Below are 13119 nucleotides of genomic sequence, written 5' to 3'. Positions count from 1 at the left end.
AAGGGAGAAAAATCACAAAAAAGGAAATGTCCAAAAACAATGTTCGAAGAGCAGTGTTATAATCATAGTCTAAAAATAAAGCACAACAAACTGGGAAAAAAGGATCAAATTCGTTATATAACAACAGAGTTCTCCCAGGAGGAGCAGGCAGCAAAGCAGCATCAAAGAGGGACAGATGGAAAAAAACTGAAACAGATACGCTCAACAGACAGAGAAGGGATAGTGAAAGACTGGAAGACAGTGGAGGGTGGGGAGTGGATATAAAGTGTTGTAAACAGACTGCAGGAGTGTGGGAAATAAGCTGTGGAGGGTTAAAAAAATGCAGCGTTGGGTGGAAATACTTCCCAACTATTCCCTCTCAGGTGTGGGTGTGTTTCTGTGGGGGTGAATCGTAGGGGTGTGTAAGAGAGAGACAGAGAGAGAGAGAGAGATAAGATGGGGAAGTTTGATGCAGAGAAGAAACTGCGTTCATATCAAGACTAAATTTTAATGAGGAAAATGCATCTTATCCAGCTCTGTTACCATCTTCTAAACAAACTACAAAATTGATTTGCACAAAAATTACAGTAAAATTAAAAAATGTGAAACTTTGCTTTGCAGTAATTTTTAATACAAAAAAAGATGACTTATGTGTGTACTCCATCACTAGGGCAAAGACAGCAAACACATAGAACTGCCGTGTCTTTTGATAAGCTCCATCATAAAATTGTTAGCCTCTTATGCGTGGGATTTCATGACTTCATAAAACATCCTTCCAAAGCCTACAGAAAACCAGGAGATAGTGTTTGAAGTGAGATGATAAGCTTACACTGCTGTCAGCCATGTCTCAACAACCAGAACGTTTATAGAGATGCTGAGGAAAAAACATACAGTTTGCCTGAAACCACCAAGACTCAATTTCCTTTTCAGTTACAAAAAAAGAAAAGATTAGGAGTGTCATTGCCAGCAACAGACGCAGCAGAATTAGAAAGAGACAGACTGATTTGTTAGTCTTTTCAGCTTAGTGAGGCGGGGAAAAAAATACAGCCATATGTGCATCATCTTACCTGCATCTTTTCAATCATTTCAAATAAATCTGTGGTCTGGGGAGAGGAGATGAAATGTCTGAGTTCATTTGATAGATTTGAAATTTGAGTTTAACAGGAGTCATGGTACCATTGTGGATCAGAATTATGTAAGATTCAGGGATTTGAAATTTTATCTAATCTTAAAAGCTCTGCCTTTACTTGCTAATCATGAGTTATGAACATTATTTCTGCTATATGTTTGCAAATTAATGCTACTAACCTTTTTTAGAAAATGTTGCATAATTGGCTCTTACTGCTCAAAGGAATTGCCCCTGATGGGATTGGTAAAGTGGTCTAAGTCCAAGTTATTGCATTGTGAAGATTTTATATATTCTGTTGCAAATTACTTTAAAGTTGAAACATTGAAACAGTCACATCCACATGTGACTTTAATATGTGCCTTAACTTTTGATATTAATACTACTGAAAAAAAAGCATAACAAAATTGACTCTTTGGGATTTTATGAGACAGAATCAACTAAAAGCAAGAAATACATGAAAAAAAATAGTTTTCAGAAAAATAAACATCTGAAATGTATTCTGCATAGGTATTCTCCCTCCTTTACCCTAATACTTCAGAATTTATACAGTCTGGTCAACTGCCACCAGAAATCACCTAAAAAGTTGTGTTTGGGTTTTTTTTCTTTTGCAGGATTGCTTGTGGCAGGCTAATTAAAAAGTAGATAAAAGTTATATGGAGTCAACCTGTGTATAATTTCTACTCAGTTTGAATACATCTAGTGAAAAAACAGCATCATAAAGATCCAAAAACACACACAGACAGGTCAACGAAGTCTAGTTGTGGAGTGCATCTTTCCAACTATCTGAATCAATTCCCATCAATCGGGAAGTAGAACTAAAAGGACAGCTGGAGGGTCAAGGACAGGAATGAACAGTGATACACTACCTCGGTGGGAGAAGCGGTTAGCAAGGGCTTCAATTCATGTACCTCAATAATCTACATTACTGTATGGAAAAAATGTTGTTTGCCAAAAACCAGGTAGATAACATGAAAGGCAGCACTAGCAGTCTGAATGCATCATCTGTCTGAATGTTGCGTGCGTGATTCCGTGGGGACCCTTTTCTACAGCTAGTAAAGGAAAGGCAGTTAGAGTTGATGGGAAAAAAAACAAACTATCAAAGGCTTTGAAAGACCTGAGGCAACGCCTGAGGTTTGCCTTCCAGCAGGACAATAACCCTAAAAATATAGCGGCATGGACCATATTAAAACATATTCATGTGTTACAATGTTCTAGTCAAAGTAAAATACCATTCCCAGATGCTCTCCTTTTACAGTGTTTCAAACAAAGGATGGGCAAAAATCTCCGTCTCTGCACGTGCAAAGCTCAGAGAGACAAAGCTCAAACAACACAAAGCTGTAATTACAGTCAAAGATGACTCTCCAATGGATTGATTCAGGTGAGCTGAAGACAAATGCAAACGATGCAGATTTTGTATTTGTGAAGGAATTTAAAGAATTTGAATAATTTCTTTTCCACTTTAGCAGTTATGCAATACTGTGTTTTAGTCTATTGCATTATATCTAACTAACATACAATGAGTTTTGTTTTTGCAATGTAAAAAAAGTTAGCAGTAGCAATACTTAGGAAAGGATAAAAGAAAGAAAAAAAGTACATTTAATGAAAGGTGCCTTATCAAAAAGAGATGGTTTTTCACACTGCTACAACCTTTTTTAATATCTGTGCCGACATTTCACCTTTTAGAAACAAAAGTGAAATGTCCTATCTCCTCTGCGCTGCCTTACCCTGTACATGCTTCATGCAAAGCAGCTGAGGAACTTTCACTTGCAACGCCTTGCATTATCATGCAAGGCCGCATCAGCCGGGTGTAGTTAAGAGACAGCTGAAAGGTTCAACTCTTAAAACCTGACACAAATACTCTGTGTACAGAGCAATCGTGTTTAAGCTTTGTGTGAGTTTGAGTAAAGTCCTCCACCATGAGCAAACAATAGTCTGCCACAAACCCTGAAAGTAAACAATTCTGGCTGTAACCAGAGATTAGGGGTAGAAAAGCTGTGGCTCAGAGCTTTTGCCTGTTCGCTGGTCTTAAATAAAAGCGTTAAAAGCCTTAAAACTTCAGAATTTCATCTAGTTTGAAGAAATTATCTTTCACAGAGAATAAATGCACTTATTTATGTTTATATATTCAGTATGTAGGGAGGCATGCTGTACTTGTAATCCATGGAATTACTTTTCATTTCTGTTGTTCTCAATGTTCTCAAAATAAAGTTACTTACACTGCTGGGTTTCTTCCAGTGCTTCTTCGTCACCATTGAATGATGATTTTGTTTGTCAAGATTTTTAGCCATAATTTTCTCTTTGCCTCACTGTAAATTAAAATCCTGCAGCTCAAACACATCAGTGTAACTGACTTTAAAACAATAAATTTTACTTGACTGCTGAGCTTCTCTGAAAACTCAAAGAAGAAACTGCATCTTGAACTAAAGCTTCATCCTCTAGGCTGCACAAAGACTTGAGATCCTCAGGCAAATTCACGCTGTGTTATCCGCCAGGTTGCAGAGGAAAGTCAATTATTCTTGGCAAAAATCTAGATAAGCAATCCTCTGCCTGAAGTGAAAGGTGTCTCGTCTAGTCTTTTACTCTTTGGAACATTACAGGATGAAATCAGGATCACATGCATCCTGACTGTCAGCTGGAGGTGGAGTCCAATTTCTCTACTATCATAAACTGCTGTAAAATCACACTGTTTGCTTCCTACAAAAGCACAGAGATATTCTACCACCAAGAAAAGAAGGAAGAAATGTAACAGATACTAGAAATTTTGAGATTCTAAACTATCTTGCAAAGAAAATATAGACATCCACGTGATAGGTAAATAAAAAGTGACACATGGAAGGAAAATGATTGATGGCTTTCAAAATATTCTCCATATTCCATTGTCGCTCTGCTTGTTAAGGTTCATCCTGCTGGGTGGCAAACCTTTAACCCAGTAAAGATTATAACAGGTTTTGTCCGCAGAATCCCTGTTTTTATTTATTTTCTTGATTTTTTTTTTACAGTTGATCTGTGATTAGAAGACTATCCCGACAGCATGGTAGTGCTACCATCATTATTTACAGTAGATCTTGCGTTTTGGGTTGATGTGTCATTTTAGATAACATTTTGTAAATAAGCAAAAAAAAAAGGTTTATTTTTATCGTCTTACAATTTTTTATCCTGTATTACTTGAGGAGATCTACAAATTGGAAGCTGGTTGGTTATATATTTGGTTATCCTATTAAGAAATTCTCTCACTTGGGCAATGGATCTCAGCAGCTCCTCCAGAGTTACTACAAGTACTTTTGAATGCATGTGAGATTTACTTGTTTTGGATTTTTCATTTATATACTAATATACCTTACAAACTTTAAACAGTTTTATCTCTGACCTGTCTGGTGTTTTTCTTGGGATTCATGATGGTGAAGGATTAATGATCCTTAACCAATCCCCAAAGCCTTCACAGTTGGATTAACAGTACTGTATACCAAAATTAGGTCCAACACACAGGAACTCTATATACTTAGTGACTTCAGCAGGCAGATGGTTACAATGGATTTAATTTCAGGGTTTTTAGAATAAAAGTGGCTGTATACATTTTTATGCAAAACCATTTTTAAGACAATTTTCGCACTGGGTTCTACTTCATGTTGACAAGAAAATCCTCATTAGATACATTGCTTTTTACTATGTAAATATAATGAAATGAAGAAGAAATCAAGGGGTGTGAATACTTTTGCAAGGCACTGTATGTATAAAACTCAGTGTACTGCAGCATCAATTTGCAGCAGTGGACAAGGTGGAGGAAGTGGGGGAGGGTCCCTGGGGAGTAAGGGCTGACATAGAGAGCAGGTGTGAGAGCTGAGACCTCTCATTATGAGAGTTAATAGGATTGTCATTATGACAACGCACAAATCAAATGCAGAACACCTCCTCTTCCCTTTCAGACATCTCAGCTGCGACTCGCTATGTCCTAACATAGCTCATTAGGGCTCTGAGCTGCTTCCCGAAGTGGATCCAGTTGAATATTATATGATTAATTTATATTATAATATATTCTAATATAATTTTTATAATAATAATATCATTATATTATAATATTATTAAAGTATTTCTGATTCTGATTCTGAATATTATTCTTTGATGGGAAAGATATTTAGCTGCTTCCGCAATTTGTTTATCTAATATCTGATATAGATTGATTGTAAAAACTAATCAGGTGCAATCAGTCTATAAAAGAGAGATGAGTCATGTTTTTATAGGGACTTCCCCACAATGGTTGGAAAAGCCTGATTTACAACTGCAGATGTTAAAATCCAAGGCGTATGTATGCCTCAACTTTGCAAAAGAAAATGTATTCAAAGATTTTGACATGTCATCTCTTAAAGAAAACACCAGATGGTGTGTTTGTCTCCTTGCAAATGTCCAAGTTTGTGAACATGACAGTTTGGCAGTGTAGTTCAACTAGGCGGAGACTGTACGACCTGGTTGGGTTAACTGCAGATTGACCTGGTTTTCACAGGGCTGTAGTCAAACTGATACCATCCTCTGTGCAGATTTTGTACACTATTATACCGTATATCAGTGCCGTCTTTTCATTTTACTCACGTTCAATCAAGCAGCTATTTAGGCCGTGTTATATAATTTGAACAATACTATCTTCTATAGTTGTTCCTTTTTCTTAACTGCACAGGAAAAAAAAATAACTGCTATCAGTCTGCATAAGGAAGAGCCTTCACATATTTGCCCTTTACCTAACAGACTAGTAGGTGTGAGCTACCTTCAAAGTGCTGCATGGATCAAGAGTGACTGTTAAAAAAAAAACAGTTTCAAATGTCTACCAATCATAATCCCTTTTCTTTTTTTTTCTTTTTTTTTTTTGAAATGTAGGATAGTGTGAGAATCCTTTAGAAAAACCAATCCGACATAACTGAGATGTTATCCGCTTATGATCCAGGCACAGTGTGGATCCATTTATTTATTTATTTTCCCAATATACCCCTGGCAGGTTTTATTTTCCACATATCATTTACTCAGTGTGCAAAAGATAAGCTTAGACATATCAGCGGTTTTGATGGATTTACGTGGAGCTGTAAAACTGAAAAATGACATCTCCATACATATTTGTTCCACATTAATGTTTACTCTCACAAAGACATGTTACAGTATTCCTCTGCTGTCAAAGATGCTTAGAAGTTCCTTTTGTGTTTGGTTTGATAATAAAAATGAGCAGTCTGGCTTTGCTAATTTACGAGTCTTACAGCATATCACTATATATCTACTCAGCTCAAGAACAATTTGTAAAAATCTTTATTTCAATATTTTTGTTCCCTGAGGTTTGCAGCTGCAGAAGCTCATCATGTTTTTGTTTTTCTGTATGTTTTTTTTTATTTGTTTTTTTGAGTGAATTTGAGTGATTTTATATAATGATTTAAAAAAAAATGCTAGTTTAATGAATACTTTTTCTAAACAAATGAATCAGTGTTTTAATAAATCGTATCCCTCAATGATTTGTAGAATCCCAGTCCAGGTCCTCACTTATCTTCAGCTCATTATACAGAGTTTGCAGGATTCAGTATGTTGGGTGATATGGCCATGGAATAAGGTGATTCTTTGTTTTGTTAACCTATGATTAACCATATGTCTAGTTGGTATATGCATTATGAGTCTTTAAATATTTCTACCAAAGCCCTGGTTGCTATTGACTAAACCAGCATAACAGCAATAGAAGTTATTTTTGGATTGCTGCTCAGGATTAATTTATTTTCTCCCCATAGCCGATTGCACGTGCCAAAAGATAAGTTCAAATTAAAACACCTTTGATCCCAAAAGAAAAATAAATTTTTTAGTGTGTGAGAGTATCTTAGTCATTTTGAACTATTACAGATGGTAATGGCTGTGGGCATAAAATATCTGCAGAAGTACTCTGTGTTACAATAGATATAAAAAGGATTTTGACTGGAGACACTTTGCTGTTGTATAACCATCTCAGGAACATAATGCTCATCTTTTTCCTCTAATGTACTTCATTTTATTAATAATTACAAGAGGTCCCAGAGCAATCCAAAGAAAAAAGTTAGCATTTTTCTGATCTGATTCTGTTTTTTTAATGGGCTCTGATGCTGCTTACTGCAGAACATATTATTAACGTATCATAACTATTATAACTATTAATTAAATATTTTTAATGGATCTGCATTATCTTGAAGCAAATACTAGAGGACCTGAGTTTATTAAAGGACTCAAGTCTGCTTCGTTATTTTATGTGGATCATTTAAGTGGAACCTCTGAAGCCTGATCTGTAGTCCTGGCAGTGGGTTCCAACACTGCTCCTCAGGGACCCCTTCCCTGCATGTTTTAGATGCGTATCTGTTGCTCTATATCTGATTCAAATAACTGCTCCTCCTCTGCCAGAAACCTGTTAATCACCCATTGTGTGGCTGGGAGAGACCTAAAGCATGCAGGAATGGGGTCCCTAAGGAGCACTAAGGGTATTCTAGTCTAGGGGATAACCAAGGTGTTTATACTCTACCACCTACACATCAGTTTTTAAAGTAATGTTTAAAAAATTTCAGTTTTTTTTTTATTTACAATCGTAGTTTTTAGTGTTTGTTTTCTGACATTCAAACTAAGACCAAAGGGATTGCATCACTTCTTCTACTTTATGTATTTTTTTCCCCTAAATTTTTTTTTGCCTGAATTAAAGATAGGATTTTCTTAGATTGTTAATCTGCTATGAGCCAATTTAATTTTAAACCATCACACATCCTTTTGTAACATATTTTTGGAATTGACAATCAGTTGAACTCTGAACTCAATCTGTCTCAGCATGAATCTATTTAGGTTCCACATGACTGATGATGTTATGGGTGAAAGAAGTTGTTCTTAGGAAAATAAAACCACAATTACTCTTATAAGCTGTGATTTGTGGGCTTTGATGAAATCATGCTTGGAGTAAAAATTTATCAGAGTGAGGCCGACTTTTTCCCTCTAAAAATAGACCTTAATTAATTTAGCCAGTCAAACATAATAATTGCTCCCACTAAAGTGTGTGTGCTTTAGTTACACAAGTTGTAGAAAATACAGGTGCTGGTCATAAAATTAGAATATCATGAAAAAGTAGATTGATTTCAGTAACTCCATTTAAAAAGTGAAACTTGTATATTATATTCATACATTACATACAAACTCATATATTTCAGATGTTTATTTTGTTTAATTTTGATGATTACAAATGACAACAAATGAAAATCTCAAATTCATCATATCAGAAAATTAGAATATTACTGAAGACCAATAAAAACAAAGGATTTATAGAAATGTTGGCCAACTGAAAAGTATGAACATGAAAAGTATGAGCATGTACAGCACTCAGTATTTAGTTGGGCCTCCTTTGGCCTGTATTACTGCAGCAATGCGGCGTGGCATGGAGTCGATCAGTCTGTGGCACTGCTCAGGTGTTATGATAGCCCAGGTTGCTCTAATAGTGGCTTTTAGCTCTTCTGAATTGTTGGGTCTGGTGTATTGCATCTTCTTCTTCACAATACCCCATAGATTTTCTATGGGGTTAAGGTCAGGAGAGTTTGCTGGCCAATTAAGAACAGGGATACCATGGTCCTTCAACCAGGTACTGGTAGCTTTGGCACTGTGTGCAGGTGCCAAGTCCTGTTGGAAAATGAAATCTGCATCTCCAAAAAGTTGGTCAGCTGCAGGAAGCATGAAGTGCTCTAAAACTTCCTGGTATGTGGCTGTGTTGACCCTGGACCTCAGAAAACACAATGGACCAACACCAGCAGATGACATGGCACCCCAAACCATCACTGACTGTGGAAACTTTACACTGGACTTCAAGCAACGTGGATGAAGTGCCTCTCTTCTTTTCCTCCAGACTCTGGGACCTTGATTTCCAAAGGAAATGCAAAATTTACTTTCATCAGAGAACATGACTTTGGACCACTCACCAGCAGTCCAGTCCTGTTTCTCTTTAGCCCAGGCAAGACGCTTCTGAGGTTCAAGAGTGGCTTGACACAAGGAATGCGACAGCAGAAACCCATGTCTTTCATACGTCTGTGTGTGGTGGTTCTTGAAGCACTCACTCCAGCTGCAGTCCACTCTTTGTGAATCTCCCCCACATTTTTGAATGGGTTTTGTTTCACAATCCTCTCCAGGGTGCGGTTATCTCTCTTGCTTGTACACTTTTTTCGACCACATCTTTTCCTTCCCTTCGCCTCTCTATTAATGTGCTTGGACACTGAGCTCTGTGAACAGCCAGCCTCTTTAGCGATGACCTTTTGTGTCTTGCCCTCCTTGTGCAAGGTGTCGATGGTCGTCTTTTGGACAACTGTCAAGTCAGCAGTCTTCCCCATGATTGTGTAGCCTATAGAACTAGACTGAAAGACCATTTAAAGGCTTTTGCAGGTGGTTTGAGTTAATTAGCTGATTAGAGTGTGGCACCAGGGGCCATCAATTTTGAACCTTTTCACAATATTCTAATTTTCTGATATGATGAATTTGAGATTTTCATTTGTTGTCATTTGTAATCATCAAAATTAAACAAAATAAACATCTGAAATATATGAGTTTGTATGTAATGTATGAATATAATATACAAGTTTCACTTTTTAAATGGAATTAATGAAATCAATCTACTTTTTCATGATATTCTAATTTTATGACCAGCACCTGTATGCAAGAATAAAAAGCAGATCAATAAAATGCAGCTTAAATGGCTCAGTTTCAATAACCTTAAAAACCTGAGCAAAGAGAACATGAGATAGGACATCAATAGACTGTTGACCAAATATCACAGAAACACAGGGTCACATAAATGGGAATTAGATAAGGTTAGCAGGTCAAAGTGCAACTTAATGCCCCACTCCTTACCTTGTGGAGAGGGGAGGTGCTGTGTCTCAATTCAGGCTGTAACAGCTGGGGTTCTAGTGGTGCTGCAAGTCGGGGGTCAGCCCCATCTTGTTTCCTACAATCGGAATAAAGAAAAGATTTGGTCAGAAAAGGTCACTTAGTCTGAGAGCCAGCAACAAAAGGTAATATCACAGGGAAGGTCACAAGAACAGGCATTTGTGCTTTCTTCTATAATGTATGCACACAAACTATGAATTTAATTTATATAAAAATATAAAATTAACATATAATTAATTATTTAACGAATAATAACTATCTAAAATTGTTAACTAAATGCTGAGAAAAGAGCAGGTGACTGGAATCCTACAATTTTGAACTAGAATGACCCAAAATGATCTTCTGGGCATAGATTTAAAAGTCTGCACAGTGAAAGCCCCATCAGGCCGCTGTGGACATACTCAGTTAAGAAGAGTCATACATTTATAGAATCGCTGAGGTTTATTAAATAGAGTTAACACCAGAAATTAAAACAAGCTTTATAAAAGAAAACTGCATTTTCTCTAACATGTGAAATGTCTGCTGCTCATTTAGAATGCAAAGAAGTGAGAGTTTGACATGAAGGTTGAATATAGTTGGTTTTATCCTTTTAGAAATGACAGCAGTCTATTAGAAACTTTAGATTTAAGGATTCATTTAGAGTCGTATTTTTCCAATTTTTCCTATTATGGCATATAAAAGAATGGGCCAAAAATGAAGGCAATTAAGCTAATTTTGTAAAACATCAAGTTGTGTACATGTAGTGTTTGTGTTGTTACTGAGTCCATAATCTAAATAGTCTTTCAGCAGAATTCACTGTTAAATTATGGCAGAATATTGTTTAGCACTCTTGCTTTAATGTTACCCTGTATATTTTCATAATTAATGATTGTCTGACTGCTGGGAAATAAAATGCCATTGCTTTATAATGTTGTCAGCTAATTGTTGGCTAAATTAATTAGGGATCGATGATGCCTTTACTTCAATTTCAGCTTAATGCATCCTAAGGTGAGTTCATCTTCATCAAGCTGGACTGTTTATAAAGTGTTACATCAGATTATTTAAACCTGTTATTAAATCATTGCTGCAATATTTGAGCTGTCTTAATGTTGTGCAGTGTTATGAAAGACGGAAATGCTAAAGCCGGTGTGACTTGTTTTAGAATAAATCAGAACAGCAACTGTTCTTCCAGTGGAGTCATATTGCCTCTGCTTTTAAAATAACCGCTTGTGGTAAAAAGGCACAAAGATATTTCTGTTATTATAAATTCCTATTATTTTTAGTTGGAAAAGAGAAATCAGAAACGTATGGAAAATTGCAGATTAGAAATCAGCCACAAAAATCTGATTGATGACTGTCTGAATTTAATTTTTATCACCTTTATAGACCTTTATAGTTGAATAACAGTGTTCATTAATGTGGGTTTCACACAAAAAATATCTTTAGATAAAATGACCTAGATGATTTTAAAACATTTCCAGGAGGAATCTATTACATCTCTTTTAGTCTAAAGAGCTGCTTTAAAAAACAAACAAAAAAAACTGTCTCAGGTATCTGGACACAATTAAAATAGCTCTCACGTTTATTCAAATATTTTCCTCCTCAATTCAGTCAAGTTGCAAATTGCAAATGGAAAAGCCTTTGTCACACATCCTTTGTTCTAAACTAAACCAGGTTGGCTTTTGCCTGCACAAATCCTTTGATGAATGGCGGTCCTTGCATTGACATTGTTTAATTAATTGAGACTATTTTCAAACACAAAGATATAGGCATGTATGCAGACCTGAAATAATTCGTATGCATTAGTAATATATTAGAAACTGAATCTACATATTTTTGTCTTTGATGTGAGAAAAATCTGTAGCACATAAAGTGTAAAATATTTCTGCATGTAAAAGGTGTGGTGCACTCCAGCAAAAGTAATATTAAGAGCATGTGATAACCCCTTGAGAAATTAATAACATGACTCAAAAGCATATTGTTACTAAATAAGATAACAAAGAATTTTTGCAGAGGGGAGGTTTGGAGCTATTGTTAAAGCTGTGGAAATGAAAAAAAGTGATTTAAATCTGATTAGCGTTTATGGAGAGCACTCAGATTTGGATTTAGGTGATGAAAACAGCCATGAATCATTAATATCCTGCTTCAAACATATTACACAACCAGAAAATATGGAATCAAAAAAGCATCCAAATGAAATGAGAGCCTTTCTGAATATGAGACGGTTCTCAAGATAAAAGAAAACCAAATCTTCCAGTACTAGTTTTCCACATGGGACTTCCATACTACTGGACATCAGCTGCCCTGAACACTAAATAAACTGATGCTGGATGGAGAACACAAAGACACAAACATTGTGCATAGCAGCCAAATTAGAGAATAATTTGTGTTAAGAATATTGGTGTAATAAAACTTGCAAATCAGAGCACTAATGGTATCAGGCATTCTGGAGACAAAATCTCTTGAAATATTAGGGAGAATTTTTATTCAGCAGGAGTTAAAGTGGCAGAAAAATTCTCAACTTCAAGCTCCTTTTTCATTAGCGTAAGCTGACACACAAAAGCCCAGATTTGTTCACTGAACAAACACCACCTCAAATTACATAACACACCCCAGCTGGGTAACAGGAGCAGCATTAAAAATCATCCGAGTGAAGACACTACAGAGAATCATCAGGACGGCCTGATGCTCTATACGGAGCAGAGCTGCAAACTTACTCACACTGAGTGGATGCTGAACGTCAGGTGCTCCCAGTGATGTCCGGACAGCGACCTACACTCTGGACTGATGACTCACCGTCTAAGCCTCCCCCTCCTCCTCCCTGAGCTCGATTATCTCTTCTGTCTCTGCTGCTCCTCTCTGCTAACTCACTTGCTCCTCATCCGTCGTTCACCTGCCGTCCACTCTCAGCTCTTCAGACTGCAATATACTCCCAGCCTGCATCCTCTCTTACTCTCCTCCTTTCCTCTCAACCCTCCCACTCACAACCTTCCACTTCTCCCTTTCACTCTCTCTCTCTCTCTCTTATACTCACAGACATCTGCACTCATTAGTTGTCCTTTTCTCCATAACATGTACATCCTTCGTTCATCTCTGAAACCTGAAGCTCTGCTCAACACTCCCACTGAGCCTCTAAC

The 13119-nt window shown here is 36.6% G+C and overlaps 1 protein-coding gene across 18 annotated transcripts in view; it reads right to left on the bottom strand.

Moving 5' to 3' along the window:
* LOC119782003 (rap1 GTPase-activating protein 1-like) overlaps positions 1-13119 on the bottom strand; it is a 32473-nt gene extending 19354 nt beyond the window's left edge. For 2 of the 18 annotated variants that reach the window (XM_038282686.1, XM_038282685.1), the window contains exons 1-3: positions 13017-13116; positions 9968-10061; positions 1047-1082 (exon numbers count right to left, since the gene is read on the bottom strand). In XM_038282686.1, the coding sequence (XP_038138614.1) occupies positions 1047-1082; positions 9968-10061; positions 13017-13051 (165 nt within the window). In that variant the 5' untranslated portion in view covers positions 13052-13116. Of the gene's footprint in view, positions 1-1046; positions 1083-3324; positions 3715-9967; positions 10062-12699; positions 12996-13016 lie in introns of those variants that run through there. The other 16 variants (XM_038282689.1, XM_038282703.1, XM_038282695.1 and 13 more) reach the window with 13 other exon arrangements.

Source organism: Cyprinodon tularosa, unplaced genomic scaffold, assembly GCF_016077235.1.
Source record: "Cyprinodon tularosa strain WSP-4 unplaced genomic scaffold, ASM1607723v1 ctg187, whole genome shotgun sequence".
Classification (NCBI taxonomy): Eukaryota; Metazoa; Chordata; class Actinopteri; order Cyprinodontiformes; family Cyprinodontidae; genus Cyprinodon; species Cyprinodon tularosa.
The sequence above is the reverse complement of the archived record's forward strand: the minus strand, read 5'-3'. Positions and strand labels throughout refer to the sequence as shown.